Below are 18202 nucleotides of genomic sequence, written 5' to 3'. Positions count from 1 at the left end.
TAATATTGTCTCCTTTTTAGCTATGGTGGAGACAGATGCACCATGTATAGGTGCACGTAACGCTCCTGTATTGTTGTTTGCAGACAACACTCTCTTAATCTCCAAGACCCCTACTGGTCTACAGAAACTCCTAAATCGATTTGAGGAGTTCTGTCTCTCTCGGGGACTGGAGATCAATACCTCCAAATCTAAAATGATGGCGTTTAACCCCCCATAATTCATACAAAGGGAAGGTAGTTCTTGGAGGCACACCACTGAAATCTTTTGGTTACCTTGGTTTAACCATATCTGAAAATCTGTCCTGGAAATCCCATCTCACCAAGGTAGCGTTGAAGTAAAAGCATTACACTGGGGTTCTAGTCAGGTACTTTAGCACCTCCTATACCAAACCGATTCGCCCAACATTCCAGATCTATGAGACCAAGGCTGTTAGTTCCACTTTATATGGTACTGAGCTATGGGACTATGCTAAAGCTCATGAAATATCTGTAGTCGGAAATACCTTTATTTAAGTAAACTTGTTTCTCTACCATCAAGTACCCCGTTGTCCCTCTTTTAAAGGATTTGGGCATTAAGGGAATAGGCCCTAAAGCCCGTTTACGTCCTCTCCTGTACTGGAGACGGCCCTGGACTACTCAGGAGCTTGCCTGTTATACTGAAGCCCTCCAAGCTGTAGTTAAAGCTGATCGCTCTCTTAGTGTCCTCTGGCTTAGATATGTTAAGGCTTCACTGTATTCGCTTGGATGGTGCGGACTCTGGAATCGCCCAACTACTGCTGCCTTTTCCCTCAAAGCTTGACTTTAAAAATAAGTATTGGAAGATGGTAGATTCTGAAGAACTGAATGTAGCACTTCATTCTAAGATGTCTCATGCTTTTGCTGATCTGAAGGATACCCACAGCTAGGAGGCATTTTGGGACATAATCTTGACTCCTAAGGACAGGAAGCTGTACTTCCAGTTTTGAGTAGGAACATTACCATTAAGATCATTCACTAGCAGTTGGTCATCTGACGGAACTACTGTCTGCCCAGCTTGTAACACGCATATTGAAAATTTGCCCCATATATTTTTTGCCTGCCCCGCTTATGTAATCCCTCTTAGGAAGTGACTTGAACCTGCCTGCTGGCTGCTGGGTGTCCGTAGTTCTGCTATGGCTCTACGAATACTTAAGTTGGACACTGATCATGTTTTAGATACTGCTGTCGCCAAATTTCATGGAGCTATGTGGACCAATAGAGCAAAGATTTTATCTTCTTCATGTGAAGTTGCCTTGTAATGTATATTTGCGGGTTGCCTTCCAAATGACGGACAAGGTTCTGCACATTTCTGTGAAATGAATTGTTAATTAGTGTGTGTATTCCTAATACTACTGTGCATTTGGGCTAAAGAAGCTGTGTAGTGACTATGTTGGATCTGTGGCCTAAAATCGGGAATTCTTGCAATTGACTCTGCAAATCATTTAGGTAAAGTGCTTCTTCTCTTAGTACTGTATTTGGTGTTGATCACTGATGAAACTATTGCATTTTGCACAGATTTTAATATTTTTTGTGTATATGATGCCTGAGTGTTGTGTGCGCAAATTTAATTTTTAAGTCCTGGGCCCAGTGGTATTTATTATTGTATCGATTTTATCCTTGTCTTAACTTATTTTGTATGTATATGAAATGTGATGTTTTTTCTTTGTGTATATTTTGTGCTTTTATGGTACCAAAATAAAGCTTATTTGAATTGAATGAACTTGGAACAGAAATACATGTTTAGTTCCACAATAGACCACTGGATGGCAGTACAGCTTTTTTAAAAAATTAGAAGCATCCTACGAGTAAGAAGAAACACTTTGCTGGAGACATTGTTGGGTATTAGTATCCTAGAAACCGCTGAAAATATGGCTGCCTCACAAAGCTTTTCATTACTACTTATGTAGGGATCATTTTCACAGAATCCTCTAGGCCCCTGGAGGATGTGGCAATCAATACTAGTGCAACCCATACATGAAATTTAATCACCCTTCTACTTTCCAAGGATCTTATCGTGAACGGGGACAACAATAAGGAGGGGAAAGTAAAAATATCTCTTTCATATCAATAAGTGTTCCTACTGTATTGTGTTACACTGCATAAAGTTGCTGAGTAAGTAGGTGATGTAATGTTTTCTGTTTTCGATTAACAGGATTTGTTTCATGATGTGTCGATCTATTTCTCTGAAGAGGAGTGGGGGCTTCTCCATGAGTGGCAGAAGGAACTGTACAGTAATGTCATGAAAGAAATCCACCAGGCCCTCACCGCCCTGGGTAAATATGGACCTCGTTTGTTTCACAAATTAGATATTGATATACACATACATATTTATTGTTTTGCTATAATCTATGTTTGATTTGATCAGATCATGAGCCCTCGAGATAGTTCAGCGAACTATGCATGCACTCTCCGATGACATGACTATATGACATGCAGGTCATATGTTTGAAATATGGCATGGCCCACGTGACCTTTCAGCTTTTTTGAGGTTTATACACTGAGTACCATTTAATGCGGTAGCAGTTACACCGGTTCTGTGCTGCACTTGGGTACAGCAAAAACTGTTGAATTTTGTTACCTATGATAGAGCGGGTCAGTATTCTGCTGGCAGTATTTTTATGTTCATGTAGTATCTGACCCGAATTCTAGCATAACAACCACTAGAGTGGAATTTGTCAATTTAATAATGGGAAGACTGCTAGTTGGAAGTACAGAGGCCTTGTAGCAACCATTTTTGCACATCTGAGTTGAATTTAGGTGCACATAAAATGTCCTTGTAAGCGCAAATTTCGAAACCCTGATTGCCTGTATTTATTCTGGGCACAGTTAAGCTTGCAGGTGTATGTTAATACAGTGGGAAACTGCCAATATTGTGAATTTTATACATTTGTGATGCAAGAGGAAGAGGCTTAATTTGGGGAGTTACCAGTTGTAAGGTGGGTCGTGGGATCTGGGTAAGAAGTCGGCACCACAAAGATGTTGCTTTGGTGGTATTCACAAATGTTCCCAATAGTTTTATGACTCAGTTTACACTTATTCTTCATGGGGGTATTAGTTAAGGTTTTTCTGTGTAGAAAAATATTTTTCTTGTGGAGAGGAAATAAGTGCTCACCTTAAGAGCATGTAGATTTTCCACCAGTTGAGACCAGTGGTTAGAATTAATGTTTGCATGTAAATTTGATTTCCATGACTAGCCCTGGGTATTTTCTCGATTTATCACTTAACGTCGAATAGGATGGAGAAATAATGCTAGAGTACAATCCCCCTTGAAATAACCAGCCGAGCACAGACTTGTACTCTGTGGAAATGGCAATGGAATTCTTAGTCAAAATGAACGAATAAGAGTGTGACAAGCTGTCTCTTGGGCAGAAGTATCCTAGCCCTTCCATAATGAGTTGTTTCAGTCAAAGGTGCTAGTCCCTCTGTTGATAGGACTCTGGGTCCTCACCTGCCAAAAGGTGGCATGCTTCATCATAGAGTCTGCTTATAACATATGTAACAGACTGGTGGCATTAGTGGCCTCAACCTTAAAAAGCAAGGGATTTCTTGTATCTTAGTAGTTCCCAAACTGTGGTCCAGTGCCCCCTGGGGGTCTGCAAAGTCTCCTCAGGGGGTCAGCGACTGCTTAGAAAATTAAATAAGATTAACCAGTTAGGTCCCCAGTTTTCTGTACAGACTCTGTGTGGGGCGGGGACCCTGTGATTCAGTAATAACGTGGGGGGTCCACAGAAGTCAGAAGGTTGGAAACCACTGTTGTAGCTGAATAACATTCATCCAAGGAACCAAAACTACTTTCACGGAGTATGTCCCTTAGTGGGAAAGCGCAAGGGACTAAAAAATGAATAGTAAAATTACCTAACGGCTGGTCTGCAGTTTGATTCTGATCACCAGAATAAGGCTGGTGAAAGAATAAGAGAGATAATATAATCCTGGAGTCAAGATAACATGTTTTAGCCCCCTAACATGAGCCTACAAGAGGAATGGTGCTTTTGTCAGGGCCGTTGTCTCTATAATGTACTATCTTAGGTCAATGTGCATATAAGTGATGTGAGATTTGTTTAACATATGAACTTTCATACAGAACCAAACAATGTGCAGTTTGGAGGTGAATTAAATATTTCACCCCTCTCAGAAGGAACCTTTGTGTTTAAAGAGGGATATAAGACGAAGACTCGCCCTGGTGGATCAAATGGTTGCATGCATAATATAAAGTTTGTGCAGACCTTCTCTTTACTCGTCACTGTACTCCTAGAGAACAGTACTATGTTGATTTGATCACCCAAAATCTGTTCATCCAGCTCCCACATGCATCAGTCCTAAAAAGAGGTAGGTAATATTAAAAATAAATTCAGTGCTTACCGCCTAATTAGATCTATATTGTTTCTGGACAATGGGATAGAGAAACCTCTAGTTGCTATTTTTAGGATGTGGCAGAAAAGAGGAGAGTCAGCAAAGCCTATTATAGCGTTGTGAGGAAGGAGAGCTGGCAGTAGCTGTGTGATTACCTCAACATGAAAGTAGGTTTTCCACTCAGTTGCACCATGGGTGTAAACTCCCACAGGCACGGATGAAAAATTATGCCAGAAGGTCTGATCATCATTGCAGACGTAGGTCACATGATCCTTTCAGCGTTGCTTACACATGTGATGTAATTCTGGAATGTGCAGAATCGCATCATCTACAGCAGGGGTCTCCAACCTTTTTATTAGTAAGAGCTACTTATGTTCAATGAAAATCATCACAAGCTACTAATATTATTAGTATTGTAGTTTTGTAATAGTCACCACATCAGAAAAAAATTACATTAGTGGGCATCCTATGCAAGATTAGCATCAGTGATCATCTCAGTACATCAAGCAGGGTTGCCAGCAGTTATAGAAACAAACATTTGCAATGTGATAGTTCTTGCATTTGTTTGAGTTAGAACTATTGGCATTGTAAATTCATAACTGGACTTTTCTTGTCACATAAATTGGTTAACCCTGCCTCATAATTTCGTATTTTTGTGCCTTATAATTCTAGTGGCCCTGCATACAACTAAAGCACTTCCATTTACAGTCTTCAACTATCTGCAGCAAAAAATTAAAATGTTGCCATTTAGAATCCTATTGTAAATCTGCTATGTTAATTCCAGTAGAATACCACATTCACCACCCCACCATCAGTGTTGCTGGCTGGCTAACACAATTCCCCCCAAAAAGATACAAGACGGCCACAGAGGAGACAAACTAGAAGGGTCACCCAAACATATCAAAAGTGTACAAACAGCAATAGTGTAATATGGATGATAAATTGGCCTGAATTATGGTCATAACTGTATTAAGGAGAGATTATTAAAACATACAATTATCATATAAACCTTTTTCAGAAATAAACTTCTGCTATTAGACTGTAATGCTCAAAACAGCCCCTAAAGGACACCATAACAAAAATATAATTTGTAAGGAAGTTGGTCATGTAACCATATTGTTAGGCCCTAGAGGAGATAACCCCATGAAAAAGCAAGGTGTGGCAAAAAAAAGCCTCAAGATGGGACAAAGGTAAATCATTTACCAATGACATCAAGTGATTTTTTTTTTTTAAAGGCAAGCCCATGAATGAGTGAAAGTGTTGGGCGTGACATGGGCGTGTTGTCATGACATGGTGTTGTTAAAAGCCCACAATACTTAGAAACAGGTGAAAGCGCTTGCGCTCAACTTAAAAACAGGAGTAAGTAATGCGGTGTAACCATATACTTACCCCCTAGAGGGCATTTTTAGGGCCAGCAGGCCTACTGCAATGATATTACAAATAAGGCCTTTTAAACAAAACTTATCCTAACTATAAAACAAAAGTTTTAGCCATGAGCATTCTTAAAGGACGGTGCATGGTGAGAGGAGTAATTATTTTGGAGTCCCCACTAACCTACTGTGGGGACCCAGAGATGATGTCGACAGAGCGTTTTGAAGGTGGTCACATTGTCCTGGGACCAGCACAGGCTGAGTTATGAGAAACAATGTTTTGTAAAGGTAATGCCCTGCAAAGCATTAAAAGGGGAGTTATTGTGTTGTGAATATTATAGTATGTGGATTTGCAATGCTCAGAGCAGCCCCTAGAGGACACCACAATACAACTAGTACTTAGAAGAAACATGGTCACAAAACCATACATTCCGTCCTTAGAGACCATAACCACATGAAAAAAAGAATGGGAGAAAGTAATGTAACCATATGTTTAGCCCCTAGAGAGCTTAGTGCATTACACATTTTCAAGGCTAGCAGGAATATTGTAATGATATTATAAACAAGGCCCATAGAACATAACTTCTCTCAGCTGTGTAACAAATGTTCCAGCCATGAGGAAGCTTAAAAAGATAATGACTGGTGGTAGGGGTTATTATTTTGGAGTCCATACTAACATAGTGTGGGGCCCCAGAGATGATGTAGACGGAAAGAGCACATTATGGTCAGTGTTTTGAATGTGGTCCCGTTGTCCTAGGATAACCATAGGCTGAGTTATGAGCAAACCTGTTTTGTAAAAGTAATGGCCTGCAAAGCATTATGGGACAAGTTTCCATACCACAAATATTTTGATATGTTGATATGACACTAATGCTTAGAACAGCCCTTAGAGGACACCACCATGGAAATAAAGGTTGTAAGAAACATGGTAATGTAACTATATAGTTAACCCGTAGAGGGCATAACGACACAAAAAGAAAATGGGAATAAATAATGCAGTGTAACCATGTATTTAGGCCCTAGAGGGCATAGTGAATTATGTATATATATATGTATATGTGTATATATATGTATATATGTATATGTGTGTGTATATATGTGTGTGTGTGTGTGTGTGTGTGTGTGTGTGTGTGTGTATATATATATCTATATATATATATATATATATATTTATATATATATATATTTTTTTTTCAGGGGTAGCAGGCCTATAACAATGATATTACAAACGAGGCCCTTAAAATGCAAGCTATCCCCAGCTATAAAACAGAAATTCCAGACATGACGGAGCTTAAACAGACATTGAATTGTGGGAGGAGTTATTTTTTTGGGGTCCCCAGTATCCTAGTGTTGGGATCCAAAGATGATGTACACAGAGCACGTCTTGCTGAATGTTTTGTAGATGGCTCCATTGTCCTAGGACCACCACAGGCTGAGTTATAAGCAGAAATGTTTTGTAAAAGTAATGCCCTGCAAAGCTATATGGGGCGAGTTTCCCGGGTGCAGGGAATATTGTAGTATTGGCTCTCCCTCTCTGCCGGGACAGCCCCTTTCGCTTTGAGGATTTCTGTTTTACATAAAGCATTTACCAATTTCAAGTGCTGTAAGGGGAGAGCCACAAAAAATAACCGATTAGGTAACTGTGAACAATGTGACCAGTGCTCCAATACCGCTGATCGAGTTCACGCCTGTCCGTGCTGTGTGCGCCATGCAGCATGAAGCGGGGGAGACCAGAGAAATAGTTTGCCCACGCTGAAGTATATTAACAGTTGTGCAATAATCTATGTAACAGGGGCAGTCTGCAAGGTGTGACAAAAATAACCTGAAGGCGGGACAAACATTAAGCATTTATCAATGACATCAACTGATTTTTGGAAGGCAAACCCACAACCCAGTGAAAGTGATGGACATGGTTAAAAGTCCACAATACTTAAAACAGGTCAAAGCGCTTGCTCACCCAACCTAAAAAGCATTTGTCAATTTGGAATGCCTTTACCTGGGTAATACCTAACAGTCATAGCAACAACGCCCCTGGCACGAAGGTAAAAATATTAGTAATGTCTCTCCAACAACAAATGATTTTTCACTGAAATATCAGCTTTAAATATATTATTCAAGTTGAACTTTTTTTTTTCTTCTCAAAACATCGGCTTCAGTGTTCTAAAGATACACACATTTTTTAGTTAAATACACACTTTTCAATTTTGATAGATATATTCATTCAGACAAGCAAACGTGTTTTATTTAGTAGACTGGACTGCACAGAGGAGGGCTACTTGCAGGTAGCTGGAGAGCTACCATTAGCTCATGAGCTGCTGGTCAGAGAAGCCTGATCTACAGTAACAATGTTGGATGGGTAAAAATGACCTGAAAAGTACTTTCATAGCCTTCAAATTGGTGTCCCATTTGACATCATTACTCCAATCAACTGACCATGCTCTCTTCCCCACCAATTGCAAGAGTCTTCTGTACACTTTCCCACCTTAAGGCAATTGTACACTTCGCCTTCCGTGGTTATAAGAACGATGTGTGGGCCAGTGTCACAAAGCTATCTTTTTAACACAAAGCTGAGAATCATGCTTCCATTAAAAGTTTTTGGAATCACACCGGCATGGAACTTTAAGTAAATCTGCAGAAGCCTCTCTATAGCTATAGCTCCTGTGCACAATAAGCGGAGAATGGAATATCTGTTCATAGGGGAAGCAACGTGAACTGATGGGTATGTGTCTGCATGCAAACTGCCACACCTAGTAGCTTTAAGCATAAACATGAAAAGCCACGTTAATTGCGGCCCAATATGCAAGAAGGTCCACAAGGCATGCTGTTTATTACCTAATACATAAAAAATGTGTTTCTACGCATGACCTAAGTCAGTGGTTCTTAAACTTTGACTTCTGTGGAGCCCCATTTAATCATTAGTGGAATCGGGGACCCCAACTGAATCATTATCAGAATTCGGGAACTCCCAACTGAGTTAGTATTGGAATCAGAGATCCCATCCTAATCAGTTTTGATAATCTGAACTGCAAAACTACACACAACTACAGAAACAAGCAATCATTAAACAAATACACAATAACATATTTTATTTAATTCACACATCTAAACAAATAAAAGTATTAATTTTAATGGGAAGGTTGAAGCTTTTCTAAATGTAATTGAGGCCATCCATTGCTCATACTGTATTCTGTTTGATGCACTTCCATACTCCCAACAGTCAATCTGAAGGTACCCATTTCTTCCCTAGTCTCCAATTTAATTTCCTTCACATGTACAGAACATTTTTCATCTTTATTTTTATGCGCTTCATTAATCGTTACTATTTTTTTTTTTTTTTTTTTTAGCAGAGTTGAGTAGGGGTCCCGGAACCACAGGTTAAAAACCGATGACCTAAGATATTCAGACCCCAGTGGATCAGAGGCCAAGCATCTGCTGTGGTTGAGGCCCTTCATTAGCTGGCTTACTCTATTTAGAGTTCCCTGCTTTGTCAGAAGAGCATCTTTGCTACAAGTGATGATCCTTCAGATATTTTATTTATGTGCGTTCAAAAGCAAATCCCCAAAGCGGGTGAAAGGGGAAGGTTATTTCGGCAAACAAAAAAACAGATGACCTCGAGATGTGGAGTTTTCTTCCTGAATGTTTGGACACTTCTTGCATATCAGTGACTAAATGGAAAAATCCGCGTTGAGGCTTCCCTAACCAGGGCAGGCCTTCTGATGCTGTAGTGCTAGCGGATCTGTGACAGACTGACTGCTGGCTCGGGGCTTCCAGCAGCAAAGCCAACTGAGCTTCTCCTGTCAGAAGCCAAGCAATTCATCCAACTCCAAGCAAGAAACATTGGGGAATCGTGAGCCGAGCGGAACAGTACATCCGCTTATTTACTGCAGGTGCCACATTGCTGCTCTCCCCTAAATGAGACGTGGAACATTCATGTTCAACGCAAGAGTCCGAAATACTGCAAATGTTCTAAGTTGTAGAGGAAATAATTTAAAACGTGTACATCTAGCTCAGTATAGCACCCAGCACATGGTGGGAAAGGTGGACGTGCAACAGGGACTGAGCTTCAAATGAGGAGGTAACCGGCCCATGCTAATACTGAGCTACTCGATTTGTTATTTAGTTATGTTTCATCAGACATGAAGTCTCCTTTGATGTCCATGGCTCAGCTTGTCCTGCTTCTGTGGACTGAGCTGTGAAATATCTGCTGAGAGTTCTTCTGGTAACCTCTGACTCTCACGCCCATCCAAAACCTGGACCTGTGGGTGATGGCTCTCCTTTCTGATGCCTGAATCTTTCTATACTGTGAAGGATGAGAGACGCTTTGATGTCCGAGCATTCATCCAGTACATTCTGTGCATTCTGAGGAATAGCTCTCCTGCTTAAAGCTACAGCGTTTCCTTTCTGTGTTACTGGAGGGAGAACTCGGTTGCGTGAAGCCTGCGCCGTAAGGATTGTGTGATATGAGCTGTACCTCTGCTTTTGTCCTGTAATTAATGTCTGTTGGATGTGTGCATCATCAAAGGGGATAGCTTTGAGGCCTAATTCTTTAGGTTTTTTTTTTTTTCTTGAGACGATCAGTACTTTTTTGGTGGGATGGAATGGTAGGGCAAAGGGCGGTAACAGGTGCTTTCAACAGTCCTAACCCTTTATTAGAAACCGCCTGTTAAAAATACTGGTTTTGACTCGCACTGACAGCGTTGCTTTTCAGAGGGCCAGGCACGCTGTGTACACCCACCTTCATATATAACATTGTTACACGCCTTGGTGATTATCCGTTTAGTCATCTACAAGCAATGAAAGGCTGCATCCATCATGCTTGAAATGCAAATGACAGTACCATAGGCCCAATGAGGTGCATTCCTCTCCTGATTAGCATTAAATCGCACAATTGCCCTTTTTATTCGTACCTATTTTGTTGACTTCTAAATTATGAAAAGTTTAGCTACACCTGTCTGCATTGAAAAAATGTGATGCACAGATCTCTGCAGCGAGCACGTTAATCTACTGAGAAATGTTACAGGAGAGTTTAACATTCAGTTTTTTTCTGGATAACTGACCTCCGCCGGTCTGTTTTCCTCTTGATAACCCCTGCTTATTTATTGCTCATCCCTTCTTCCTACCGCACTTCCCTTTCTTACTGCTTTTCCTCCCTTTAATCTTATATCTTAATGTGTGCTCCTCAAAGAATTGTTTTCATACTTTCCCTTGGGATTCAGGCTTAAGGAGATTGTGTGAAGACCATTGAATCGACCGGAATCTCCAGTAAACATTTGTGATTTCACACCAACCACTTTTAAGATGTTCACAATCTGTGCCTGGAATAGAGCCTGAGCCAGACTGTCTGATGTTGTGCATAAAACCAATTTACTGGAGAGAGAAATATTTCTAGTTTCTGTTCCAAGAAAATAGCTATGTGCCAAGCCAGAACACATTATCCTTAACTGGGTGTAGATCATGTCCTATATACACAGTATCTACAATACACTGGCACATGATTTCAAGGCAGGTGTTCATGTAGAAAAGGTAGTGATCAAATTAATTGTATAGACGTCACCAAGTTCTTAGTCTAAGGTGGCTGACTAGAAGGCATGACTAAGGCTCAGCGTAAGTCCAATATATAGTTCAACAACCCAGCACTACGTAGTATGCCAGTCAAGGTGAAGCAAGCAAACATAAAAAAGCCAAGAATTAAAGCAAGATGATCTGTATATCTGAATAAACTAAAGTAAGATTTTATGCAAATACATTCTGGGCTAGGATGCCTCTTAGTACACGCACTGAATATATGCACGAGCACCGTCTTAGCCTTTATTTGTTCATTAATAGTTAATAAGCACCTAAGCTGGCTTCACTTCTCAATAAGAAAATTGCTTAAATCTATACTTAATGGGGTGATCTGTTATTTTGACGAAAACCTAAAATCAAGATTGTCAGCCTGATGAAAACAGACTGACAAAATTTCATTTTATAGACTACACTAAATAACATTACCACAAGAATACAATATTTTTGTAGAAAAGGTAGATAGATGTTCATTTTAAAAAGGTCATGGTAGTCTTTCTTTTATGTCTAACACAACTCGGAAGTTAAATAAGAAGGCTACGAAAAAGAGGACCGCTTGAGGAAGAGGAAATTAAAAAGGGGTGGCTGTACAGGATGGGTGTTGGCATAGATGTATTGGTAGGGGAGATTTTAAGATATAAGTTTAAAAAAGTGAGTAAAGCAGTAAGGAGAGCAACACAACGGGAATGGTAGTAGGGAGACATAAATGGTTCAAGAGAAAAGCAACAGCGGAACGTCCTCCCTGGAAAAGGAAAGAGCGAAGGGTGCCCCAGATATGCAGTGTACAAAGGTTCCATAATGCTGTAGACTAGGCTCACATCCTTTTCTTTTGAAAGGGCGTGAGTAGGACGCACTTGCCTTCCATATCAAGAAAAGTGTACAATTGGAGGCGCTTCTTCAGATATCATAGAGATGCACCACAAATGGTCTTTTAAATATCTTTAAGGCCATTAAAAGTAACTCTACTCTGTAGAGGCAGCCAGTAAAGTTTCTTAAGTTACAGGGGTGGAATGTTACAGGTCTCTAAGATTTGCTACCACTTATGTTGCCAAGGGACCTGCAATAAATGGACCTTTTCTTAGTGCAGACAGTCAGAAGGGAATTGTTGTAATTGAGCATAGTGCTAATGATAACCCTAGCACCCTTTTGAGCATTGGGTTATATTGCACGCATGGCCTTGCCTATCCGTTGCTTCATTTACGGTTTACTTTGCTTCTTCTTCCACCCAGAGAGTGTCATTACTTTGAAAAGCCAGGCCACAATTCATATTTCACCCTAGTGAAAGGTGCCATCTTAACCTTTACTCGGACAGTGAGTAAGTAAGACACCTTGCTAGTAAGTATTCATAGTTTTTTTTCAGTTTTCATGAAGTTTAACACAAAAATTAGCTCTCCGCAACTTTTTATTTTATTTTTTACTTCTGTTATATATAATTGCCGGTTGGACCATCCCACCTGGAGACTACCTAAAAGCTGCCAGTCAGTTACTGAAATCCATTCCCAAAAATTAAACCATTTTACATTTTGGTTCTGCTTGGATTGAAAGCAAGGTTTTCTATGTTCCTTTACCTCACAGCACTCCAGTTTGATCCCTGATCAATTTCTCTACAGTGCTGTCACACTCCCGCCCGCCTGAAAGGTCCCTGCGTGTTGGCGGGGAAATTCTGTGAAAAGTGCTTTCAGCAAAATTGCAGTGCTGGGCAGGCTGCCATGTCAGGGCACCCTTTCTGCTCAGTGCTTTTGTTTGTTTTTAGAAACAGACATCTTGTTTATCTATGAAAAGCAAAAAAAAAAAATGTGCCTGACAGTCTGCCTGCATGAAAAGTATGTGCCAAAAGGTCTGCCTTTTTACAATGCGTATCTGGTAGCCCTTTAGTGAATGAGAAACCAGTGAAAAGTTTCCGCCGTGGGTCTAGATGAGCTCTGCCGTCTGAAGGACTGCACTTTCACCACTTCAAACGAGGCGGGGGGACGGCACTTGTACAATGAGTGAACAGGGCATTTATTCAGGGGCATATTTTAGACCCCCTGTAGACCTTGGGACGCAGGGAGGCCTCCAGCCCTTAAGGGGAACCACACTGGACTCCAGGCCAATGAGTATCTGTGGGCAGCTCATCCCATTCATCAGGGGCCCCACCATTTTTCATTACTACACTGCATTTATGGTACGGCATTTCTGTGTTCACTGTTTCTAAACCTACATCACCCCTGGAAAGTAAGCCTTGGCTGCCCTTTTGCCTCTGCAATAAAACTCTAACCCTAAAAGGCAGGTATCGTCACATTCACCGAGCTCGCATTAGTATCCATTGCTAAGGATACATAGATAACAGCAATACTCATCACAAAGGTGATGCCTTCCTCCCTGAATTCCCCGGGCTCGGTAAAGTTGGCCTAACTGTGACGTGTGTTTGTATGTGGTATTTTTATTGCACAGTCTTAGCGGAAAAGCAGCAGAGAGCTGTTTAGGGTCAGAAGCAAAGATGCAGTCAGTCAGGGGGAGCTGGTTTCTGAGACCAGAGGTGTACTGTTACTCTTCATGATACTCCTGTCTTATCGCTCTTTATCTTCTGAGTGCTTGAGATTTATGCATCATATTTCTTGAGGTTCCTGATCAGTTTGCCCATATCGAAATGTAAGTGCATAAACATTTACGGATATGCCTTTGTCATACAATTTGGCCAGCAGCTGAAGCACCCCTTCATCTTGTTCTTTAAGTGCTGAATTATTATGGGCTGACTGGCCAAAAAACTGTGGGTAATGAAATATCAAATCTAATGGTGATGGGAAAGTTCACACCCTATAATGTAGTTTTGCTGTGTTGCAAGCGTCAGTGAAACTGATGTTCAGCAATTCACAAGCCACAAGTCTAGTGTTCCAATACTCATGGCCTTTGTCAGTGCTGCCAAAATTTGCATTTTCACCACCACTTTGCTCTGATTCCCCATATATCCTTTTGGTTATGCAAAGTGCAAATTGACGTGGTGGATATCACAGAATACTTCAGTAACAGAGTCCATTATCAGTGACATTCGAATTTTGGTACTCCTACCTAACTGGAGAGGAGGATAATCTCTCATCCTTCTATGATGCCTCAAACACCTGTTGCCATATCTTATTATTCCGTCTATACTCCAGTTCAAACATCCGTCGCCCTGCCCTTTGTTTTCCTGTTCTCCAGTTGCTACCCGTTGTCCTGTTAGTGCCTTCCTCCAGCTCTTACATTTAGGAGCCTCAAGTAACTCCATTGTTTTTCTCATTCCCCCTCGTGAGTTATACTCTAGCTGTAAAAAAAAAAAAATATATCTATGCTTTGTAACCATCCCCTACTATTACCCACCCCTACCCCCAATTCTCATTTACCTTGTTGTCATGTCTTGCTGTTCTTCCACATGTTTGAGTGATGAATCGGGGCTTGAACTCCAGCCCAACACCTTTGTAAATATAGTAACAACAAAAATGCTTAAATAGCTTCAACACAACAGGCCATTGAGATGGATGCATATGGTACGCATAGTGACAAATTCAATCATGTTTGGTCCTATATTTGATAAACTCCCTGATACGTTTATAAGTGCCAGAGTTAATCATGAATACATATTTTGCAGCAATAGGATTGGCCATGGTCAATAATGAATTACTATTCAGGGTTTATTTGAGGGCTTGATTCACAAAGGTAAACTTAAACCTAAAGTCTAAGTTTAGGCCTGAATTCTAAGTGAGACCTAAAGTCTAAGTTAGACCTGAAATGTAACTTTAGGCCTTAAGTCGAAGTCGAGACTTCAGGTCTAACTTAGACTTTATTTCAGGTCTAACTTAGACTTCCGGTCTAAAGTTAGACTTCCGGTCTCAGTTTACCTTTGTAAGTCGGGCCTTGAATCAGTGTTTTATAAGGATTTTGATGAAGTTCATCAAATATTTGAGATATCCTTCAGTTCTTCAATCTTCATCTCTGCCTCTTTGACTCTAAAGGAAAGAAGGTTGTTTCACCTTGAGGGATTTATGCGATCTTCATCCTGGTTCACAAGATACTTTTGTTGGGTCCATAGACTTTATATTTGGATCTGTTGGTCTGCTTGCTCTAGCAGTTGATGCGCTGGAGAGGCGTACAGTTCTGAGCCTGCTAATGCTAATGTCTGTCACCAGTTCAAAATAATCATGCTCAGAAAAGACATCTTACATTCAAGGGAATGCAGTTACCTTTTGTTTTAGGTTTCATGTTATTGATCTTCAGTAGGTGTTACACTGGAAAGGATACTCAACTGTGTTCTTGTTTACTTGCAAAAATTACTTGTCAGTCCGTACAATCCACGGTCATTTTAATGTTGGTTAGTACACAAGATGTATTGCAAGCAGCCCTATAGCATTCTGCACTCAAGTTTATCTTTCAGTCCACAAGCTTCCACCGATCTCTTCTGACATTTAAACTACCAACCAATGCCCCCCATGTTTTAATACACATTCCTGAGTATTTTTGTAATGTTCATTGACCCTTCGTTGTATCATTCTTATGTCTAGTTTCGCTTGCCCTGGCTGGCCTGCAGTACCATCAATGTCCAATTCATGTTGGTGTTTTGTTTGAAAAGACTTCAGCACATCGAACCGCAGATCCAGGCTGTTGTCAGGGAAAATATAGTATCGTAGTCCTATATGCCAAAAATAATTCCTATGGCATATTTTCAGCATTTGCACTCAGTTGCTGCTTTTTTTCTGTTCTGTCACAACTCTGTTGAGGGAAGGCATTGAAGTGACAGCACCGTGATGTGTGTAACAGTTTAAATCCTGTTCATTATCTTTCTCTTTTCTCTGCTCCACTGCTTTCTTTCTCTTGCTCTCTATTTCTCCATTGGTCTCTCGCTCTTTCATGTTTTGGATGTTCCTTCTTGAAATAAAATATATGCAGTCATAATACAGTTGAGCTTACAGTACTTAATGCAACATGTTCTTGATGTAAAATGTCAGAGAGCGACCTCCCAACTCTGGGCTTCACCTTTGGGGTTTCATTCATGACGTGAATCAGACACCAATGGCATATTTGCACTTTTCACACCCCAACATTAAATCAGTGTTGTAATTATTATTTTTTCTAAACTGGCTTGATAGTGATGCCATTGTGATGAGACAGCTAGCTCTCTATCACATACATGCTTCATATGCCCTGCCACTATTGCCCTCAGCACCCTGGTCTAAAAGATACCTCCGACTCAAAGGAGAACGGGCCTGGGGCACATGCAGCTTTCGTAAGTTACTGTCACGGTTCCTCAGTTCTCTTTGCTAATATCATCCTTTCCTGGTTTCAGAGAGAGGTTCACAAGAGCATGCACACTATTTTACATTACTGAGTATGCACCTGCTCATCCTTACCCAGTCCTCTTTCAGAAAGCCACCTTTCGATTGTTTTGGTGTGAAGGCACATACCATTGCATACATGTTACATGTTACATGTTAACCAACCCCCTCCCTCCATGGAATCCTCCTATGCCGAAGCCTCACAGTCAGAAGAGAGGAATATGTGCACATGGTTGAACATAGCACTTGTATGCTGAATTACTGCACAGCCAACACCCACTGAAGCCTGGGCAGGATAAGTCTTTACTGATGACCGAATTTTAGAGAAAATGTCTAAAAAGCGGAACTCTATTGTATTTGTTAATATTTGACTAATGGTATGACAGTACGTCTTTAATGAGTGTCATGATTCTCAGTTAATCAGTTTTGCATCTTAACCAAAGTTTAAACACAGGTGCTGCTGTTCCTAGTCTCTCGGATTAAATTAAAGCTTCTATTCTTCTCAGATCACGAGTTGTGAAGTGCATAGCTGATCTGCCTGGTTGATTTCTCTGTCAATTTGAATATCTTTTTCAAAATGCATCTTATTCATAAAAATTTTAATGAGGAATCTATTAATGTTAAAGGTCTGAAAAAGCTTGAAGATCAACTTTTTTTTCTAACTAGTTCCACTTAAGTATCTTCCGACGCATTCAAATCACCCTGAAAAGGTTAGGCTATTCTATATGACCATTATCTCAGTTTCCCTAGAAAGAAAACACAGAAATGCTAAAGAGTTCAAGAGCTGATGTTCATAGAATCATTTACATTGGTGGGGTCTTGTGGACATGAGTCGTGCTTTCTGCTAAAAGCTAATGTGATCTGCATCCTTTCAAGGTCTGTAAACTAACTCCTATTAAACGGGATAGTAAAAACTCAATTTGGAACCACTGTATAATGAAATATTATTGCCAATATTATTCTTATGATTTTCTTTTTTTTGAGCCATCTCTTGCTACTGCTGTCCATATAACGTTTTGCCAATCTATGTGTTTACCATAGGCATGGATTTCAGTCCTGAGAAGTAATGAACTGCAACAAAACCACCAAATAAATTGATTTATTTAATCATATGTAGTTATGTGGCTATGCTGCACTGTTTGTATTGTTTTATCAAGGTGTCCACTGTATTTCCATTGACATTGATTCACCAAAATTCCAGGGGTAAAGACAATGACATAATGTACGCTTTGATCCCCAATGATATCACATGGTTGCTCCCTTTGATTCCTTTCTGTCCCTGAACTCCTCGCCAGTCTGTTATGCACTGTTAGGAGTCCAGAGGAGGGCCAAGAAGTGGAGACTATGGAAGGTGAAGAGGGCTACCAGCTTATGCAGCCAGTAGGCAACTAGGCAATCCTGGTCAGAGGTATTGAAAGTGTCTCTAGAAGCACAGCAACACATTATTACTGTTAGTTCACAAACTTTTCCGGTGGAGAAACTATCAGATTTGTCAATCACAACATAAAGAGCTTTCCACTATTTAAATGCAAAGGATAAGACACCAGCACCTCACTCCTGTAATCCAGGAAGGATTTACAGATTCCTGTAGTCAAGTAATGTGTGTACGTGCAACTAT

At 40.4% G+C, this 18202-nt stretch overlaps 1 protein-coding gene across 2 annotated transcripts in view; it reads left to right on the top strand.

Annotated features, from left to right (window-relative positions):
- Window positions 1–18202, top strand: part of LOC138259269 (zinc finger protein 577-like) — a 166172-nt gene that overhangs the window by 31608 nt on the left and 116362 nt on the right. For both annotated transcript variants that reach the window (XM_069206882.1, XM_069206881.1), the window contains exon 2: window positions 2170–2290. In XM_069206882.1, the coding sequence (XP_069062983.1) occupies window positions 2170–2290 (121 nt within the window). The remainder of the gene's footprint in view (window positions 1–2169; window positions 2291–18202) is intronic.

The sequence above is a fragment of the Pleurodeles waltl genome, chromosome 9 (assembly GCF_031143425.1).
Source record: "Pleurodeles waltl isolate 20211129_DDA chromosome 9, aPleWal1.hap1.20221129, whole genome shotgun sequence".
Taxonomy (NCBI): domain Eukaryota; kingdom Metazoa; phylum Chordata; class Amphibia; order Caudata; family Salamandridae; genus Pleurodeles; species Pleurodeles waltl.
This window is presented reverse-complemented; position numbering and strand designations above follow the sequence as displayed.